Here is a 22,055-nt window from a genome sequence, read left to right as displayed (position 1 = left end):
CATGCACTTAAAAATGGCTAAAATGGTAAATTTTATGTTATGCATGTATATTTTACCACAATAAAAAGGAAGGGTAATAGCAACAGAACAGGGTAAAGAGGATCAGGGAGTATTGTGGTAGGGGTTGGGAATCGGGAAAGAGCTCATTAGTGGAGATCTGAAGGAAGTGAGTGGGTGAGCCAGGTAGGTGTCTGGTGGGGGATGGGTGTTCCAAAGGGCCAGAGCCGCAAGTGGCAGGTCCCTAGGGTGGGAGCAGGTGGGGCGTGTTAGAGGAAAGGCGAGGAGGCCAGAGTGGCTGCAGCTGAGGGAGAGTGCGCGCGTTCCCGCCAAAGGAATCAAGGACAGAATGTGCAGGGACCAGGTTTTTGCTAGTTAGCCGTGATTTGTTCCCTGAGGATTTCTAAACTCGCGCAGAATTCTCCGTGGTTCTCAGCATCACTGAACCACCTTGTCCTCTCCAGAGAGACTTTGGGAGGCTGTCAAGATCATATTGGAACTTGATGTTGGGGGGTAGGTGGGTAAAACCCAGATTTTTAGACTGTCTAGTTAATCACCTGATATGTGTGGGACTGTAATTCACTTCAGGAGGAAAGGCATCTTTGATAAAATAGGTGAAGTTACAGTTGGCTTAGATAACAAAAATGTTCTAAGAACCTAATGATATTCCTGGGGATTTATTTATCTGCATTATGAATCTTTTTTGCCCCTTGGCCACCCTACAGTTAGTCTGGTTTCATTTTAAGGAATTACACAAAGAGGATTCATGCTCTGCTATCTAATATCATCCTTGGGGAATATGAAGTTTCATGTAAGTGATTCTCCTTGATGAGTGAATTCAACCCCTCCATGTGTACAAACTTGTAACAAGGATATATGTCGTTACTTATTGCGTAAGATGTACACATTCAGTTGTAAAACATTAGGGTATATAAACAAAAACAAATATTAAAAAATCCCAGTCACTCCTAGTCCCACCAGCTAAGATGAGAATTTCAGAGTTTCCTTCTAAGTACAGACATAAAAATCACATGTATGTTTAAATTTCATGAAAAGGGTGTCACGCCTCCTGTTTGGTGCCTTGCCTTTTGCACTCTCTATTGTGAATGTCTTTTCTTGTTAAGGAATAGATGTCTGAGTCATTTATCTAAAGGTACTTTTGATGGGATTTCATTGGAATGAGGACATGTATGGAATCATTAGGGTAGAAAAAGTGTATCTTTCAGGTTCCATCACCGTGATAGAGTCCAGGTTTTCTCATTCATTTTGTACTGTTTTTATAACTGATTCACTTGGCTGTACGCCTGAAACACAACTTTATAAATCAACTATGCTCCTGCTGCTAAGTCACTTCAGTCGTGTTCGACTCTGTGCGACCCCATAGACGGCAGCCCACCAGGCTCCCCCGTCCCTGGGATTCTCCAGGCAAGAACTCTGGAGTGGGTTGCCATTTCCTTCTCCAATGCATGAAAGGAAAAGTGAAAGTGAAGTTGCTCATTCGTGTCCGACTCTTAGCGACCCCATGGGCTGCAGCCCACCAGGCTCCTCCGTCCATGGGATTTTCCAGGCAAGAGTACTGGAGTGGGCTGCCATTGCCTTCTCCGATAAATCAACTATACTCCAATGCAAATTTTAAAAAAATTAGGGAGAAAAGAATTTAAAAAGAAAACTAAATGGGAGGTAGGATACTATTCAAATGTCAGTTATCATATTATGGAGATAAAGGCTAGTAATCTTTCATTTAAATAAGGAGTTTCTCATTTGTTCTCATTTGGTGTTCAAAGTCACCAAACCCTGGGAGGGGTGAGGGCCAGGCATTTAAAGAAAAATTATTTATTTGTCTGCATTGGGTCTGCGTTTCAGCACAGATGATCTTTGTGCATTGTGTGGGACCTTTTGTTGCAACATTGTACTGTTTCCTGGCCCCAGGGCTCCAGGGCACTCAAGCTCAGTAGTTACGGCTTGCGGGCTTAGTTGCTCCACAACATGTGGGATCTCAGTTTTCTGACCAGGAATGGAACCTGCGCCCCCTGCATTGCAAGGCAGATTCTTAGCCACTGGACCACCAGGGAAGTCCTCCAGGCACTCTTGTGTTTGTTGGCACGTAAAAGGAAAACTGTACTGTAGAAAATTGGAAACACAGGTAGTAGTAGCAGTCCTAGTATTATGAACCCCTCTTTACTCTTGACTCTTCACCCACCCTCCATAGTTTATCAGTTCATCACCCATCTTCTTTTACTGCATTCTCAAACATCCTCCCATCTCTTCTTGGATGACATTGAAGGAGATCTCAGATATACTAGTTCATCTGTATTGTAGTATATATTGCTGTCATTGGGAGTCTTTAAAAAAGCATAATCACAATACCATTATCCATCTCAAGGGGGAAGAAAGCAAATTTTAAAAACTAGTCTGTGTTCTCACCTCTTTGATTTAAATAAACTTATTATTTCAACATACATATAACCATAACAGATATGCATATTTAACAGTTTGTTTGAATAAGGTACCAAATAAGGTCAATATATTACAAATGATTATTGTCTCTTTTAATTTGTATATTTCCTTGTTACCTCTTTTTCCCCCCGTGCATTTTTTGGTGGTTATTAAAGAAACTGGGTGATACCATTTTCTACAGTCTGGATTTTGCCGAGTGTATCAGCGTGATGTAGTTGAATATGTTCCTCTCTCCTCTATATTTGTTATGTTTAATTTTATAGAAGTAGGGGCTTGAGACAAGTGCTCAGGGCTGGTGCACTGGGAAGACCCAGAGGGATGGGATGGGGAGGGAGGCTGGAGGGGGGATCGGGATGGGGAACACATGTAAATCCATGGCCGATTCATGTCAATGTATGGCAAAAACCACTACAATATTGTAAAGTAATTAGCCTTCAACTAATAAAAATAAATGAAAAAAAAAAAAAAAGAAGAAGTAGGGGCTTGATCAAAGTCACTTGCCCCCACCAAGTCTGTTTTGTGAGCTCACTCAGGGGAGTGTGTGATATGTTTGGATATACTTCCTTGTGATTAACATCAAGTGATGCTTACTGCTTCAATCTGTTAGTTCAGTTGAACTGTAAAGCTTCTATTTTTATTTATTTATTAGCTGGAATATTTTGTGAAATGAAACTTTCTCTACTTGGTACATTGGCCAAAAAGTTCACTCGGATTTTTCTATGTGATGTTATGGAGAAACCCAAACAAACTTTATGGCCAACCTAATATTTACTCCCCTAGGGCATGTTGTTGTTTAAGTCCGTCAGTCATATCTGACTTTTTGTGACTCCATAGCCTGTAGCACACCATGGGAATTCCCAGGCAAGAATCCTGGAGTGGGTTGCCATTTCCTTTTCTAGGGAATCTTCCTGACCCAAGGATCGAACCTGAGTTTCCTGCATTGGCAAGTGGATTCTTTACCACTGAGCCACCAGGGAAGCCCTCCCTAGGGTATAGTTAAAATATATAAACAAAAGATCAGTACTTCGGCCTCCCGGTGTGTTTTACCAGTTTGCAAAGGTAGCAAGTTGGTTCCCTAGCATGATCCATGGCAGTGGTTCTTCATGGAGGACGTGAGGCCATATTTTGGGACATTTTTGGTTGTTGTAACTGGGGAGAGGGTGCTCCTGGAATCCAGTGCTTAGCGGCCAGGGATGCTACTCGGGTGCCTTCATTCCGTCTCACAGCCCTGAAGGAACCAAAGGATCCATTCCAAGGTATCAGCAGTGCCCCTGTTGAGAAAGTCTATACCAGGATGACCGATTCGTGTGGTTTTTTTAGTATCATAGTGAACTCGTGAATTTAAACATGTTTCCTATGCTTCATTTTGTGTAGTTATCCTTACTGATATTCAGATTATCCATCTCTGCTCAGTAAGAGAGAGGCTACTCAAGTCGATTCAAAAGACAACCACCCCAGTGGTCTTAGACTTCCTGCTTCTTGTATGACGAGATGTTCCAGGCTCATTCTCTGTATTCCTTGGTGCAGACCTGTCACGAGTCGTTTATCCAAGAAGCCCTAGTTCTTTTGAGTTCTCTTCTCGTTCTCATCATATTTTCTCATCAGAAAATAAAATGAAGGAAACTTAAAAGCTGAACTTTTGCTTTTTATATCTGATCATCATTTGTTAATGTTTTATTGGAGGATAATTGCTTTACAGTATCGTGCTGGTTTCTGCCCTACAGCAACAGAAATCAGCCACAGGTATACCTACGTCCCTCCCTCTTGAACCTCCCTGCCATCCCCCGTCCCATCCTACTGCTCTAGGTTGTCATAGAGCACTGTAAAACCTGAACATTTTTATTTTTTAGAATTTATTTTTAATTGAAAGATAATTGCTTTACAGTATTGTGTTGGTTTCTGCCAGACGTCAGCATGCGTCAGCCTTAGGTATTCATATGTCCCCTCCCTCCCGCCGCCTTCCCCATCCCACCCCTCTAAAACCTGAACATGTTTAATGAAAGTTTTTCCAAAATGTAATTGATACATCCTTAGCTTTGGGAAGAAGAATTCTAAACACACTCTCTGCAAATTGGTCTCACTTTTAGCATGCCGAGGCTGAGATTCATTTCTCCCCGGACAAGCAGGAATGTTACTCTTTCTCTACATCCATGTTTTTCAGACTGTGGCCCCATTAAGAAGTTGTGACATCTCTCTGGTGGACCTTAATAGGCAGTTTCTTTGATAAAGTAGACAAGAATAGAAAACATCAAAGTGTGGGTACTTAAAAGAACTCTGTGTGTGTGTGTGCGTGTTGCAACAGATTTCTCGTTTTCTGTACGCACACACCGTACACACACAGAATAAACATTGGGTTGTTAAGTTCAATGTATTTCTTGTGAGTCGCTGCCAAAAGTCTGAGAAACACTATCCAGTGTCCTACGTCATTATGGCTCCACTTGTGGCCACCAGACCTGCATCACTGGCTTCAATCTGAGAACTTGTTAGAAATGCAGACTCCGAGGCCCCACCCCAGGTCCACTGAATCTGAAACTGCACTTCAGCAAGATCCCCAGGGGATTCTTAACGCATGTGAAAATATGAAAAGATCTGTGCCGGATGGTGCTTGGCGGCCCCGTGCTTTTTCAGAATTTATTTTTATAATTACTTTGTTTTTGCATGGCTAGCTTTTACCTGTTGAAACTGATTTTTGTCCTTTTCCCTCACAGCCTTCTCATGTGCAGTTAAGAGGAAAAGTAGGTAAAATGACCAACTTAGGTGAGTGTATGGAAGTCTGGCAGGATTCTCGATAATAAAAATGGGAGCTTTCGGTGCTTACATTGAGACAGTTTTTCAATTGGCTGTTCAGACCGAGGTAGAGACCAAAAGCTGCACATAAAATTACTTAGGATTGTGAAGCCGCAGATACAAAGAAAGTTGTATTGTAACTGGTCATTGCAGACTTTGAAGAACTTTCAGTTTATAATGTTCTCTGACCCTTAGAGTCAGCAGAACTTCTAGATTGGTATAGTGTTGCTCATCAGAAAAAGATGAACAGATGAAAAAAATATTACTAGCCTCCAAGTTCTTCAGTGTTCATTTACATTTCAGGAGCAGTTTTATCTGGGAAGTGATTTTGTTTTGCAAAAACAGCTTGAAAAACTCCCCATATCCCCTTGACTTGAATGTATTTCTGAACAGAAAAAGCTAATTCAACACCCAGACTTGGAGACATTCACCTATTTGCCTGCCATGTGTACAATCACATCCTGTCTCTGCCTTTCCCCATGGGCTTTCTGCCCCTGACCATGTCCCCAGCCCCTCTATCCACCTTGCCAGATGCTTCTCTTCTCAGCCAGCTCTTCCTCTTCTGGGAATCCTTCCTTGAAACTTAAGTGTTTGTCACTTGTGGGACTTCCCTGGCAGTCCAGTGGTTAAGACTCGGCGCTTCCAATGCAAGGGGCTCAGGTTTGATCCCTGGTTGGGGAACTAGGATCCTACGGGCCAGGTGGTGCAGCAAAGAAAAAAAGCAAAACAAAGCAGTCTTTGTCATTTGTGAGGCCTTGGCACTTTCTATCCGTGGGCCTTTTTGATTTTGATTCCCCCACTGGAGTACCTGACACTTAGTAAGCACTCATAGTTACTTGTGAATGAGGTTATTTATCTACGTATTATCTCCCTTTGAAGGTTATAGGCTACTACTTTTTTTTTTTTTTTTTAATTAAAAAAGTTATGCTGGGGCTTCCCTGGTGGTCCCGTGGTTAAGACTCAGAGCTCCCAATGCAGGGGGCCTGGGTTTGATCCCTGGTCAGGGAACTAGATCCCACATGCAGCAACTAAAAATCCCATGTGCTGCAGCTAAGACCTGGAGCAGCCAAATAAATAAAAATAAGTATTTTTTTTTAAAAATTGTTATTTTTTTATTTGGGGCTGTGCTGGGTGTTTGTTACTACAAGGGCTTTTTTTCTAGTTGTGGCGAGCAGGGGCTACTCTCTAGTTACGGTGCTCAGGCTTCTCATTGGGGTGGCTTCTCTTGCCGCAGAGCATGGGCTCTAGGGCACTCAGGCTTCAGTAGTTGTGACCCGTGGGCTCCATAGTTGCAGTTCCTGGGCTCTTCGAGCACAGGCTCAGTAGCTGTGGCACATGGACTTAGTTGCTCTGCAGCATGTGGGATCTTTCTGGAACAGGGATCAAACCTGTGTCTCCTGCACTGGCAGGCGAATTCTTTAGCACTCAGCCACCAGGGAAGCCCTGTAGGCTACTTCTTAATCTAATTTTTTGTATCCCTGTCTTGATGATGTAAGGGTTTCCCAGGTGGCTCAGCTGGTAAAGAATCCACCTGCAATGCACAAGACCCTGGTTCAATTCCTGGGTCAGGAAGATTCTCTGGAGAAGGGATGGGCTACCCACTCCAGTATTCATGGGCTTCCCTGGTGGCTCAGCTGGTAAAGAATCTGCCTGTAGTGTGGGAGACCTGGGTTTCCTCCCTGGGTTGGGCAGATCCCCTGGAGAAGGGCATGGCAACCCTCTGCGATATTCTTGCCTGGAGAATCCCCATGGACAGGGGTACCTGGTGGGCTACAGTCCATGGGGTTGCAAAGAGTCAGACACGACTGAGCGACTAAGCACACACTTGAAGACCTATTTCCTGAGTTGGCCTGTTGCTTTGAAAAACCCCGTCTGCCATGAAGAGTAAAATAAGGACAGGGCAGAAAGGTCTTCAGCAGTTCCTTGTGGTTGCTTTGAAGACTTGCTCAGCGCAGCTCCCTGGAGGGCGTTCGGCTTGGGAGGTTGGTGGTGGTTACTGAGGGGAGTGGAAGTAGGAACGAGGCAGTGAATGAGCTGGTCTCAGGGTGAAACGGCGCTGCCTTGCTCAACTGAGGGATGGGGACTCCCAGGGACTGGGTGTCACCTGCCTGTTCAGTAGAAGCAAAACATGTGACATCTGTGCATCTGTTTCCTCTTCTGTAGCATAGGTGTAAAAATACCTGCTTTAGGGCATTGCTGCCAAGTTGTAGAATAATAGATGGTTGCACATGATCTCAGAGATCAGAACAAAACCAAACCTTTCCAGCAGAGTGGTTCGGCACCCAGGGGACATTAGGCAATGTCTAGGGACTTTTTTTGTTGTCACGGCTGAGGGGGAGAGGTTGCTAATGGCATCTAGTGAGTTGAGGCCAAGGATGTCCCTACACATCCTACATCCTATAGTGCACAGGACAGGTCCCCCACAACAAAGAAATTTTCTACACCCCACCCCCTTGCCTGCCCCCCACCACCCGGCCCATGACAATAGCCTTGAGACTGAGAAAGCTTGTCCTGGAGTGATTTTTCCCAGACTTAGTGAGACTTTTAACTCACTCTAAGGATATTAACCTGACTTGCTTTTTTCTTTCTTTCTTTTTGTGTGTGTGTGTGGTTCAGGCTGTGGGCAGAGTGGGGTCTTCTCAGGCCAGGACTGACTTTAACTTTTTAACCAAATAAACACTCTACTCATCCCTCCCCCCCAAGCACTGGCCTTGGTTCCCAGAGCCCTGTGGTCTGCAGACTTTGGCTACTAATCGGATATGTGACCTCCATGAAATCACTCAGAAGTTGTTTGTTTCCACCTATAAAATGACTAATTTTGGCTAAGTGACCTCTCTGCACCAAATGTAAAGTGCTCTGACTGCCAACTTTGAGCTCTCAATGAGCTTCTGTTACGTTGGCCTTTAGGAATAGGTATGGAGGCGCGTGTCAGCACTGACATCTTTTCTGAAAAACAACTCTGTAGATCAGGTACCGTTTTCGGGAGGAGTGTATTTAGCGGACATGTCTGTGAAAAAGCAGGTAGGTTTATCTATGTGTGTGTGTGAGACATCTGAAAGAGCAATATTTAAACTAGAGAATGGCTCCGAACTTCAGATTTATGACTGTTACTTCTGAGATTGTCACAGAGGGCCCTGCTGAAAGTCGAAATCTCTGAGTCGGTGACTTCCTTTGGGACTGGCTGAAAATGAAAGCACAAGGCGATTTTCTGTGCTCCGGGGAGAAGTGCTTTGTGCAATAGAATAAATTATCTCTTGATGGGGACACGCTGCGTGTCTGAGGGACAGTCTGATTAGCCGCTAAAGGGACAAGAAGGCAAGGAGGGGGCTGCATGGAAATGTGGTTGGTGGCGGGGCATCTGTCCAACTAAAAAACGGGGTGCTGCTCATCCTTGTTTCACAATAAAGATGATATCGGCAAAATAGCTTTGCTCAAAGGAAGTTCCAAAATTAACTGTAAGATTCCCCAGTAACAGATGCAGAGGTGATTATAAAGAGAACCTCTTCTTCTCTTGCAAGAGTCTATAGTGAACAAAACAGGTTTTCTCTCACCCACCCCCTCCCCAGATTTACAGCCATATTACCATATATGTGCCTGGGCGAGGGCGTCTCACCATGACTTGTGCCTCTCTGGAGGGAGCGTCCTTGGCTACTAGCCAGAAGGTTGATCAAATGCTGGCCACTCTTCATTTTTCTGGGCATACTCTTGCTTTTCTTCTGAAAGCTCTCGTGGTTTGCCCAGCTTTGCCCACGGTGGGGGACTGCTTGACCTAAAAGTGTAAGTGATCCCTTTTTGTGTTGGCGGTGACTGTGGTCCCTCACGTTTCCATGGGGCCAGCTGCCTGTGACCTCTTGGATCTCCGGGCACTTAGTCTTCGTACATGAGCCCTCTTCTTCACAGCTTAACTTTAAAGGGGGCTTTCCTCGTGGCTCAGACAGTGAAGAATCTGCTTTAAAGGAAGCTTTATGACTTTATTCTTTTTAAGCGATCATTTTTAAAGCAAGCAGCAATGAAACCAGTCCTGAAAGACTTAGGCAAGAGCCCTTTGTTTTTAGGGGGTGGAGGTGATGTGGATATGCCAAGAAAGGGCAGGAAGGGCTGGTGGATTTCCATTGGCTGCATTTTTTCAGCAGAAGAATGACTTTCCAAGAGTATGGTGCTTTGGGGCCAAGTGACAAAACTTGGTGATGCCAGGGTGGACGGAGACAGGCTGTGTTGTGTAGTGGTCCGCTCTTCACCTGGTGGTGCTTGGGTGGTTCCGGTCTTACTTGAAATAGCTGGAGAACCTTTTGCTGGAATCAGCATTGGCATATTCAGATAAACGCCATGTCTCAATGTGTCCCCTTGTCTACGTTCATTTGGACTTGCTGGTTGATAGGCTGATTGTCAACTGATTATGAGCCCTAAAAAGTTTAATATAAGTGGTTTATGAGAGTAGAAAAGAGAACAGATCAGAAAATGTTAGGTAGCATAACAGCAGATAGAAATGTTTCCTTTGTTTTGCTTCCTGTGTACTTAGTCCATTTATTTCCTTTTTCTCATTTAATCCTCAACACAATTTTATGATCCCCATTCTGTAGATGAGGAACTCGAGGCCCAGAAAGAGTAAGTATAATGATTTGGTCAAGGTTACAAACATCCCCATCACAGTTGTAATAAAGTCTCACGTTTTACCCTGGTTAAGTCCCACTGTAACTGGCTTCTTTTTTTTCCTCTAGCCTTACCCAGTAGTTTCCTTCCTTTCCCCATTAATGCTCTCAACTTTGTGGCTGGTTGTCTGTTTCATGAACTTACCAAACACTGCTCTGCTGTAGGGCCTTTGTATCGTACAGAGCTATTTTCTCTGCCTGAAATGTTCTTCTGCCTGTTTTTTTTTCTTCTTTTTTCTTTTTTTTTGCATGACTGCCTTTGTCTTGACTTTCAGATCCTACTTGCATGTCTCAACTTGTTCTCTGACCAGTCATAACTGGGTGACAGTTTTAATTCTCTGCATAATACTTATCACTGTTTGACTTGATTGTTTTATTTTTTGTTTACTGTCTTCACTAAAATATGCATGTCATGAGAGCCAAGGACCTTGACTGTCTCATTTGACCTACATCTTTAGCATCGGCTACTGCTAAGTCACTTTAGTCGTGTCCAACTCTGTGCAACCCCATCGATGGCAGCCCACCAGGCTCCCCCGTCCCTGGGATTCTCCAGGCAAAAACACTAGAGTGGGTTGCCATTTCCTTCTCCAATGCATGAAAGTGAAAAGTGAAAGTGAAGTCACTCAGTCATGTCCGACTCTTAGCGACCCCATGGACTGCAGCCTACCAGGCTCCTCCATCCATGGGATTTTCCAGGCAAGAGTACCGGAGTGGGGTGCCATTGCCTTCTCCATCTTTAGCACCTAGAGTAGGGCTAATATGTAGTAGGTACTCCATGTGTTGAATAAAAAGGATTTAGGTTTCAAATCAAGTGATCCTGTCTAAAGCCCTGGCTATTAAGTTGTATATTTTGCATTTTAATCCTGTTCTATCCAGTTTTTCATATTTATGCTGTATGACTCCTCACTGCACAGCCAGCCAGTGCCAGAGTAAATCTTAAAATTGGTAGAGGCATATTTTTTCAAACTTTTGGGTTTTGATGCTTAAAAATTAACTGAGGAGATGTTGAATTGGTTTTCAGGTCTCCTGTATCCTACCTCTCTGTATATTCATTCTGTTAATTTTTGAGAGTTTGATACTGAAACTCCAGCTAAAGATCTTATCTACTTAAAAATAATTATAGTGGAACTATATGTAACCTTGTTCTGTATTTTCCAGATCTCCTGTAAATGTGTTTTCATACTTTCTTAATTTAAGAAAAAAATAGATGAGGACCACAAAGAGCTTCTATTGACATAAGTTATACCAATCTGTATTTATAATATTCAGAATGAACACTTAGAAAATTCACACAGATAATATGAAGTCAACTTATTGCACATGAATACAGTAACATATTTTTTTATGGGCAGTAATTATATTTTGCAAAACAAAAATTCAGCAAGAAGAGTGTCATTATTTTACATTTTTTTTTTTAATGCTTTTGTTGTTGTTTAGTTGCTAAGCTGTGTCCAACTGTTTTGTGACCCTGTGGACTGTATAGCCCGCCAGGCTCCTCTGTCCATGGGATTTCTCGGGCAAGAAAACTGGAGTGGGTTGCTATACCTTCCTCCAGGGGATCTTCTGGACCCAGGGATCAAACGTGCGTTTCCTGCATTGGCAGGCAGATTCTTTACCACTGAGCTACCAGGGAAGCCCAAATTGCTTTTAGATCTAGCTTAACAGAAGGTAACTGAACTCAGACCTGCCTCTGCCTCCAATTGTTGTGACATCACATGTCTTGCAGCTTCTGGAGATTTCCACCGTGCATGAGAAAAGGCAGTGACACCTTGGTGTTCTTACGAAAATAGTTTTGACTTTGAAGATCCTCTGAAAGGGTCTTGGGAGCTCTTAGGAGTCTCTGGGGCACCAGTAAAAGCCACTGGTAGGATAGGTAACCACTTACAGAATAGGTAGGTTTTTCAGAAGGTTGGGTGGTGGCATGGAACATTTGAGAGGGGAAGCTGAAAGCTTAAGTGGCAGGATGCAATTGAATGTCCCTAAGTCTGGGTATTGTATCAGAGCTTTCTATTCAGACATAAATGCATGGGAATGCATTTAAGCTGTTCTTGCAAAAACAAAGTTGCTTCCCAGCTAAAGCTCCTCCTGCATTGCAAAGGAACATTCAGAACTTGGAAGTCAGTGGTGCTTGTGTTCATTATTTTTAGATGAGCAAGATTATACCAACCAGTCCAGAAGTTCTGTAGTGGGAGGGGTCATTAAACAATGAGAAAGCGTGGGTTCCTCTCCGTGTCTGAAAACAGTTGCTTCAAATGCAACTTCCTTAATGGCTGTTACTCTACAACCCCTTACTTGGTGGCGGTTGAAGCTTCTGGATTCAGATGAAGTTGTTTTGTAGGATAGAAGTTAGACTGTCTTTAAGTTTTATTGCCCATGGGTTCTCTCACAAATGGTGTTAAAAGTTTCAGGGAGAAACTGTTAGAAGTACATGAGATACTCCGTGCTAGCCAATTTCAATGTTTAAGAAGGGTAGTGAAGTGAAAGTTGCTCAGTTGTGTTTGACTCTTTGCGACCCCATGGACTACACTGTCCATGGAATTCTCTGGGCCAGAATCCTGGACTGGGTTGCCTTTCCCTTCTCCAGGGGATCTTCCCAATGCAGGGATTGAACCCAGGTCTCCCGCATTGCAGGCGGATTCATTACCAGCTGAGCCATAAGGGAAGCCCTAGATGAGTGCAAACGCAGACCTCTGGGGAGTAGGTTGCATGTGTCTTGGGTGATGTGTACAAGATTGTCACAGTTAAGGCGAGTGGTCAGTACAGCACATGGGACAGGTCATCGGGAAGTGAGTGATGGAAGGAAGAGGGCAGGCAATAAGAAGGGGTTTCTACCTGACACCAGAGCTTGGAAGGGCCAGACTTTAATTAATTTATTTTAAAATTATAATTGAGTATAGTTGATTTACAGTGTTGTGTTAGTTCAGGTGGATAGCAAAGTGAATCACTTATACATTTTCTTTTTGAAGATTCTTTTCGCATGTAGGCTATCACAGAGTATTGAGTAGAATTCCCTGTGCTATATAGTAGCTCCTTGTTGATTAACTGTTTTATATATAGTCGTGTGCATATGTTAATCCCAAACTCCTAACTTATCCCTCCTGTTTTGGAAAGGCTGAACTCAAGGGCAGTGTCAGTGGGTTTCTTTTTGTCCCCTGATGACCGAAAGGCTGTTTAGTCCCAAAGATCAGGTGGCTTCATCTTAGTGAAATACGAAAGACTTGCTTCTGCAGTCAGTAAAAATGGGGGAGTTTGTGGTTTGGGGGTCTGTTCACTGCTGTGAGGTCAGGATTCTGATTTCCTCTTTTGCCCATCCACCCTTGAGGTTTAAGTGATAACCTTAGTTCACTTCTTGGTTAATGAAAGTGTTCTAGTTTGGTCTCATTTCAGAAGTTGCTAAGTTTTCAAGTCTTGAGTTGTGAGTAGGCGAAAGTTGAGATGATTATTATTTTTTTTTTTAAGAGAAATGAATATAAAGCATTAGTTAAGTGTGTACAGTAGAAATAGATGGAAGAAATGACAATAAGTGAGTTTCTACCACAAAGCTTTTAGCAAAAAAAAAAAAGAAAAAAGAGAAATCCAAATCTGTCTTAAACTGCTTAAAATGAAATGAACATACTTCTTTTTGGATGAGGCTGTGCTTTAGGCTGTCTCAACACCGAAGTGGAAGAAGGTTCTAAATATTGAATTATCATTCCTTTGAAGAGATTTCCACCCCCACCCCTCTTCCAGCAGGGGCCTGGTTTGATGTTAGAGGAAGGGGAAGCAGAGTTGAGGTCTGGCTGTCTCAGGTATTTTGAAAATCTGGGGGCCGAGAAGCAGGACCTTGGATGACCTGTCTGAGTGTCAGCCACCTGATGGGCCTGCAGAGGATTGAAACATTTCTGGGACTTGTGTTTATTCAGGTATGTTTCCAGCAGTGCTGACAGAGTGAGAAGGGTCTATCAAGTAGGAGAATCACAAGTTACAGGCAGTAGGGAGGGAAGACTTCGAAGGAAGAAAAGTGAATGTTCTCATTTCAGTCTCACTTGAAAATAAAAAAAGTGAGCCCTTAGTAAAGGCTGGGTATTGGGCTGAGCACTTCGTGCGGGGTTTTTGGTTTGTCCCTCGTGATAACCCTGATGAGAGGCAGGGTCCTGATGAGAGATAGGAATGCTACCCTCCCCCCGCCACACACACACACTTAATTTTTTTAAACATGCACAAGGGAGTTGAAATTCAGAAGTTATAAAAGTTGCTTAAGCACACACAGCAGGTAACTGATGAAGATGGAATTTGAATGCAGGTATTCTAGGTTGATGTTTCTAGCCTTTTTGAACATACCAGGGGATGGTCAGTGGGAGACAGGTACTTCTTTCCAGGGATAGATATTAGACGTTTGTCTCTGGCTCCCAGCGTTTCAGAAATCTGTTGGAAAGAAAGAAAGGGCCAAGAGGCCTTTCTTCTCTGTTTTTGATCCAACAACATAAACTTGGCTTTAATTAGTTTTAGAAAAACAATCCCCTAAGAAACAGCGTAATTTCTTTTAGGCAGCAGATAAGTTGACGCTCTAGTACATTGAACCCAGATTTGACTGCTTACATGTTCCAGGCGATGTGCTAGAGGTTGGGAAGCAGTGGGAACGAATAATTCTGCTGTCCCGGCCCTCACGGCTGGGCTGTGCTATGCTTGCTTACTCAGTCGAGTCTGACTCTTTGTGACCTCACGGACTGTAGCCCACCAGGCTCTGTCCATGGGCCTTCTCCAGGCAAGAATACTGGAGTGGGTTGCCATGCCCTCCTCCAGGGGATCTTCCCAACAGAGGGATCGAACCCAGTTCTCCTGCGTTGCAGGCAGATTCTTTACTGACTGAGCCACCAGGGAAGCCCTGCCCTCCTGGCCTCATGGTCTAGTGGTGAACACAGGTAAACTAGCAAACAAGTGAATATGTGATTTTCGCACAGTGGGAGTGGGCCCAGATGGTGTAATTGAGCTGCTATATAGAAAAATGTGTTGCCAACATAGAACGCAGACTTGGGGTGTCAGAGAGGGCTTCCAGGAGGCAGTGACATCAAACTGGGACCGTAAAGGTGACTGGGAGTTAGCCACAGGTGGGGTTCACAGGGAGTGTCAGGCAGCTGGAGCAGCAGATGCCAACACCTGGGGAACAGAATGTGTACACAGTATGTTTGGGGAATCTGGAAAATGCGTCAGTGCTTGAGGGTAAAAGCAGTGGGGCGAGTCCAGAGAGATGAGGAAGAGATAGACAGGGACCGGATTATGGAGCGCCCTAAAGAGACTTGGGAAGGTTTTAAGCAGAGGAATACATGGTCTGCTTTATGCTTCTAAAAGGTCATGCTGGCTGTATGTGTAGAATAATGGAGGTGAGAGAGAGGAATAGAATAGATGATCTTATTTGCAAAGCAGAAGTAGAGACACAGACATGGGGAAGAAATATATGGCCACCAAGGGGGAAAAGGTGAGATGGGAGGAATTGAGTGATTGGGATTGACGTATATATGTTTTTGATACTGTATATAAAGTAGGTAACTAGTGAGAACGTATTCCCAATGTGTAGCACTGGGAAGTCTACTTAAGGTACTGTGGTGATGTTAATGGGAAGGAAGTCCTGATGGGAGGGGGGTGTATGTATACGTATAACGGATTCATTTTAGTATGTAGTAGTTACTAACACAATGATATAAGGCAACTATACTGTAATAAAAATTTTTAAAAAATGAAACAATAAAAGATCAGAATGAAGCCCAATTGAGAAATGATTTTGCCTGAGATTTGGGGGGTGGGCAGAGGAATTTTTAAAAAGTAGAGGCTTCAAGAAATATATCCAAGCTTAAAATCAGTAAGATTTGATGTTCATTTAAATGTCATCATTCGTATATTTGACATATTTACTAAGCACCTACCACGTGGTCAGCACTGGTGATAGAAATGCAGTGGTATGCCAAACAGATCCCAGACCGATCTGGACTTTTATTAGGGCAAGAGATGGAACAGGCATGAGTGTGTTGTGGATCTGAGGGACCAGCATGTGCAGAAGTCCTGTGATAGGAATAAGGTGAGAGAGGATGGGAGGTGCCCCCAGACTTTGTGGAGGCCGATGATGTGAGTTTGCAGGAGGAGAAGCAGATTGGGCAGACGGGTGAGTTCTTCTTGGTCCATTGAGATGCTGTGGGCATTTTGGAGCTGAACCCCACTAGCTCTTGGCCAGGAGATACAGATGTGTGGCTCTTCGTGGTATAGAAGCCACTGGGGGCAGTAGAATGGACAAGACGACCAGGGAGGTGTAGGAAAGGCCGAGAGCAACACAGGCTGTGTGACCTCAGAATTGGAGGACCACCACCCTGGGTTTCTCTTCTGCAAGGGGATCTCTGAATTGGAGCATTTTTATTCCTACCTTTCTTAACACATAGAATCCAGCATCCTGTTTCTTTCCACTCTGCTCAGGGAGCAGTTTCAGAGGACAGTGAATTGAAGCTGGGCCAGCGGGTGATGTGAGGCTCAGCAAACCTGCCACAGATCCATCTGCCTGCGGACAACACAGAGGCTGGAGTGATCCACCTTTGTCTACCCTGGTCAAGCCTCTCTGGGAGAAGCCTATTTTAGGAGGTGCATTAACTGGTCAGAGCAGTGGCGGGAGGTGGAGGTGGTCTAGAAATACTGATAATTTTCATAGATGGCATGATTTAACTTCCTGCCAGATATCAGGTTGGCCAGAAAATTCACTCGGGTTTTTCCATAAGCACTTACGGGAAAAGCCGCATGAACTTTTTGGCCAACTGAGTACATCAGCAGATGCTTTATAAAGGTGATCTCATGGAGCCTTATGACCACCTGCTGAGGGAAGCACTCTATTTGTCTCCCTTTTACAGATGGGAAAAGTAAGGCTTAGGGAAGGTGTGGATCTGGCCGGAAGCCCTACAGAGAAGAGGGTTGGAACCTTGGCTCCTGAAACTAGGCGGTGTCAGGAATGCGGGAGGCTGCTGACAAGAAGCCACGTCTCAAGGAGAAATCAGAGTGTTCACGTGTTCAGAGATCTTGGAGCATCAGAAGACAGATCAGTAGCAGAAATTCTGGGAGGCTCTTGTCATTGTGTGGGAGGAGTGGGGACAGGAGTGTTTGCCAACTACCTGTTTGAACCTAGGATAGGCCTCACTGCTGGTGTCCACACAGAAGACACGACCATGCCTTAAGCGACATGGTGGGGTAGGGGTGGGGGTAGTTCTATTATTGGGTGAGACATGGAATTACAGGGTTTACAGGGTTGCTTCTGACCTTTATTCTATGATTTTGTATATTTGGAAAGTTCAGAATGCTCTGTGGTTGGGAATTTAAGTATAATTCTACATTGTTCAGCTTTTTCTCAAGGGGTGAATTAGGCAGGATAATTACCTTCCTTAAAGTAAAAATACGTCGTCATAGGACACAAAAGAGTCCATTTGTGTGATACCGTGCTGATTTCTTATGCAGGAGATCCTTTCCTTTATTGAATTTGATTTTTTAAAATTTATTAATTTTTTCCAGTTTTATTGAGATATTTGACATGCAACATAGTATAAGTGTAAGGTGTGCAACATTGTATAAGTTTAAGGTGTACACCATAATGATGTGATGTGTGTATCTATTACAAAATGATCGCCACAGTAAATTTAGTTAACATCTGCACCACAGTTATACATTTTTTTTTTCCTTGTGAAGGGAACCTTTAAGATCTACTCTTGATAACTTTCAAATATACAATACAGTACTATGGCCTACACTTGTCATGTTGTGCATTGCATACCCAGAAGTTGTTTTCTTAAACCAAACAGGAGAAGTTTAAAGAATTTCTTTTTATTTCTAAAAATTGAAATGTAGTTAATTTGCAGTATTATATAAGTTTCAGTTGTACCACATAGTGATTCACAATTTTGAAAGCAATTTGAAGCCCTAAAATCAGGCAGAAATAACAGCTAGTGGACAGAGAAATGGTTGGAGCTCTGGAGCTGACCACCTGGGCTTGTTTTCATAGACGTCTGCTGAACAACTGAGAGTTTCTTAGCAGTGAGCCCTAGGTGTCGGATGTACCAGGGTCCTGCAGCTCAGGGGCAGGGTAGCACCAGCTGTTTTTCCGTTAGGTGATCCCCAGCCTCTGTGTGAGTGACACGGGCGCCCTGGGTACAGTGATGAGGAGTTCAAAGGCACCACGGGTCCAGGCTCTCCCATCCTGCTTCTGAACAACAGGAAGTCATCCAGAGGATGGCTTCCAGGATGACTTTCTACCTCCTCCCCTCCAGACCCCAGAGGCCTTTTCTGTTGACTCTCCTGGTGTTTGGTTCCAGGACATCCCTGATGGCCATGCCCCTCCTTCCTTGCCTCTACCCACTCCTCATCCTTCTCCTCCTCCTCCACTTGGCTAATGGTAGGTGAGGGGAAGCTTCCAAAGGCTTCCCACCAGACCAGAGAGGGTCTGCCTGGTCCTTTGTGAGGCTACCCATTGTTTGGGACCCTGGGGAAGAATCTGTCCCTGCTCCACCCTCCTCTTTTTTAACTGGGATGCCTGGCAGATTGCTCAGTTGAGGACCATTAACTGTGGTGGATGCATTAGCCCACGTTTTCAGGAGGAAATGTATGCCTGAAGTTTATTTGTTCAACTATCTACTTAATAAGAATGTTGATTAGGAAGAAGAAACTTCATTTACCCCCTAACTTATCAAGGTATTATGTGGCAGCGACAGAAAAATTAGGAAATACCAAAGAAAAAATAGCAAATAGAATTGTGCACATAAAAGAAAATCGGTTCTTAATACTGTCACCAAGCGTAAGAATGGTTAACATTAATCCATGCTCCAGGCATCGCCATTGATGAACAGCTCTGCTTACCAGTCATGTGGACCAGAGTTACAACTCTGGCCTTCCTACTTGTTAATTATATATGTCTTCGGCATCTTAGCCTTTTGGCAGCTCAGTTTCCCAACAGCAAAGTGGTAATAGTGGTAGTTCCTGCCTCATGCTGTAGTCCTGAGGATTTGAGAAGATTTGTAAAGGTCTCAGCCCGGTGGTGGGCATGATTATGCTTGCCAAATGCTAGCCATTATTATTAGAAATGGTGGCAATGCAGAACCTTGCTGCATGGGCCTGACGCCCAGACTTCTGTTGCGATTATCAACGCAAGCAATACTGAGTATGTCATGCTTTGTCATTCCTGGACACTGAATTGTGTCCACTGCTTCCCATTCAGGACCTGAAACTTCTAATAAGGTGACCAGGTTGTGGTCAAAGTTCAGAGACTAGTAGGCATGCTGCTGTTTCCCGGCCTGGTCTCCACTGGGGCCAAATATTGATTCAGAGGGCCAGGAGAGACTCAGTCACAGTAGACAAGACCCTTGCCCTCCTCCCGAGCATGTATCTGCTCGCCTGCATTCATCACTGTCCCTGGATCCTTCTGGAAGTTTCTAGTGTGAAGACACAGATTTGGTCTGACTCAAAATTCAAACAGAACTGGTTTCCCAGTAATCAGTCCCAGAAGTACACTGACTTCCTTACCCTTTATAAGACTTTTAAATATATAAGCGCAGAAGCGAAATACTAATGTCCGTGAGTGGTTTTGTTTTGGGTGCCTTTTTGGGATGTTGTTTAAAATGGGGGTTCCCAACCTCCGGGATCTAATGCCTGATGACAAATGTAATAACAATAGAAATAAAGTGCCCAATAAATGTTATGTGCTTGAATCATCCCCAAACCGTTCCCTCCTCTCCCCTCCCTGGTCCATGGAAAAATTGCCTTCCACAAAACCAATCCCTGGTGCCAAAAAGGTTGAGGACCACTGTTTTAAAAAATCGGTTTGCCTATGGGTGTGAAATACACGGTTAAGAAGAAATGACAGGATGACAGGTTCGATTTCAGAGAGTGGGCTGTGGCGAGCTGTGTCTCTGCACGTTGTCTCTGTATCTTTCCCCAAGGTCTAAAGATGCTGGCTGTTTCATTTTGAGAGTTTGTGTTCTCAGTTGTGTGCAATCTCTCTGCATAAGTTCATATTCAACGCAGTGCTCTTTATCTCTTGCAGCATCTTGGCTGCTGGAAGGATAAATGAGTTTTTCCTCGCTGTTTCTCACAAGCAGCGAACTGAGGTTCTTTCATGGTTTGTTTTCAATACCTGCCACTCCTGCGAAGGGAGGAGAAATGCTTCTTGAGGTTTCCCGATGATCACTGAGGCATAATTCTTCTGAAAAGAAAGCTTGGCACCCGGAAAGCAATTTCAGGAGAGAATACTTTTCCACGCCATTCCAAGTCTTGTGGCGTGGTGGAGTGAATGCTTTCTGGCAGGGAAACTGGAGTAAAGAGATGGGCAAGGATGTTTAAGGGGGCCTGGGTTCGGAGGAGAGGTCTGGGAAAGACAGAGGTGACCCTAAACGTCTATACTCCAGGTGCCTGAGGAAATGATGAGGAGCTACTGCAGTCCACGCCAGCACACACTCTTGGCACAGAACTGAGCTTGTTTTTTATTTTTACTTTGTGACTACACCGTGTGGCACGTCGGTTCTGAACTTCCCCAACCAGGGATCGAACCCTTGCTCCCTGCCGTGGAAGCCCAGAATCTTAACCACTGGACCGCTACGGAAGTCCTTGAGCTTGTGTTGTAAATGTCAGTTTAGATTTCTTGATAATTGACTCCCACTCCTCAATATTTAGGGCCCTGATGAAAGCTCTTTCTATGAGTCATGTCAGTATTTTTGTTGACAATTTGTGTGTGGTGTTTGTGTGTGTAGTGATTACTGGGCTGTGCAGAGATTTACTGAATTTATGAATATGTTTTAGCACTGTGTGTGTTCCTGACCAAGCTTCTTAAGGGACTGCAGCCTCATTCTTCTTAGCTGCGTCAGAATGGTTTGGACCAGGTGCTGAGAGTCTTTCTCCCTCTGCATGGGTTTTGTGGTGAAGGAAGAGAAGGAAAGACAATGGAATAGCATTTGCGTGAAGTGTATAGGTAGTTGAATTCTTAAAAGGCCTCTAGAGCTTTGTGGTATTTATTACTAGGTTTCCTCATATTAATTCTGTCCCTTTGGTACCTCAGCCCCAGGCCCGGCCGGACCCAAGTTTTATACCAGGTGTTTCCTTCTGCCAGAACATTCCCTGAGGCAGATTGAGCATGTTAATGTTTCCTAAGTCAGACTTTCCAGCTCCTAATCATTGCAGAGCTCTTGGCAGACTTCCCTGCAGTCTTTATATTCACTATTTATTATTGAGGGTCTTCAACTTGGAGAATTGGATTCAGTCATGGTTTTGTTAGAAACAAGCCTTACTGTGGTTGGAATACCCTGAAATGAAAGGATGGATGGGGGAAAATGTGGCTGCATATGTCCTGCTTGGCTCAGCAAATTGCTTGCCTGTCACACACTGATTTAAATTTGACTTTTAAGTAGAATGCTTTGGAAAATTGAGCTAAGCCAATTCTCAGTGACTATCCCACCCCCCGTCCCGCCCCGAACATTTCTTTCCTTCTAATAATGTTGCATATTTTACTTTGTCTAGGATTCTCAAGAAAGACATGTCTGACAAGATGTCTAGTTTCCTACACATCGGAGACATTTGTTCTCTGTACGCCGAAGGATCGACAAATGGATTTATTAGCACCTTGGGGTAAGAGCACCTGGTTTCTTGTGTGGCAGGGTTTGTTAAAGCCATCAGAACATCACCTTCAACACGGTGATTTTTGTAGGACGTGCATGTTCCCATTTTATTTGATTTTTCCAGCGATGGTTAGAATCACAAATATCAGATCTCATAATAGCCAGGTTTAACCTCTTATACAAAAATGCCATTTGCCCATCACTTTTGCAAGAGTGAAATCTCATCATCTAGGACTTAATTCAGAATTATTATAATCGCCTCTTCTTTCATATGTCAGAGGGAAAGTGCACAGTGTATGGGATGAATGTTCATGTTAGTATTTACGGACCCCAGGGAAGTGCTTTCGCTTTGTAAAAGCCCTTATTTTTAAATGGTGACTTGTTTGTTGTACAAGTAGAGACCAGAACTTCTCAGGTGTTTCTCTCTCTTCTTTGAGGCAGAACTTTCTCCGCTTCACATCGCTGTGTGCATCTGAAAGTTACAAATGGCACCAAGTTCTTTAAATCAGATTTCTGGTGTTCTGTTCTTTCTTCAGTTGTTTCCCCCCCCAAGTCTGTATAA

General features: G+C 43.9%; 1 protein-coding gene across 1 annotated transcript in view; it reads left to right on the top strand.

Annotated features, from left to right (window-relative positions):
• The window catches only part of ITPR1 (inositol 1,4,5-trisphosphate receptor type 1), a 347,438-nt gene that overhangs the window by 5,171 nt on the left and 320,212 nt on the right, over window positions 1-22,055 (top strand). The window contains exon 3 of the mRNA XM_061128046.1: window positions 21,396-21,503. Within this exon, the coding sequence (XP_060984029.1) occupies window positions 21,412-21,503 (92 nt within the window). The 5' untranslated portion in view covers window positions 21,396-21,411. The remainder of the gene's footprint in view (window positions 1-21,395; window positions 21,504-22,055) is intronic.

The sequence above is a fragment of the Dama dama genome, chromosome 24 (genome assembly GCF_033118175.1).
Source record: "Dama dama isolate Ldn47 chromosome 24, ASM3311817v1, whole genome shotgun sequence".
NCBI classification, from domain to species: domain Eukaryota; kingdom Metazoa; phylum Chordata; class Mammalia; order Artiodactyla; family Cervidae; genus Dama; species Dama dama.
This window is presented reverse-complemented; position numbering and strand designations above follow the sequence as displayed.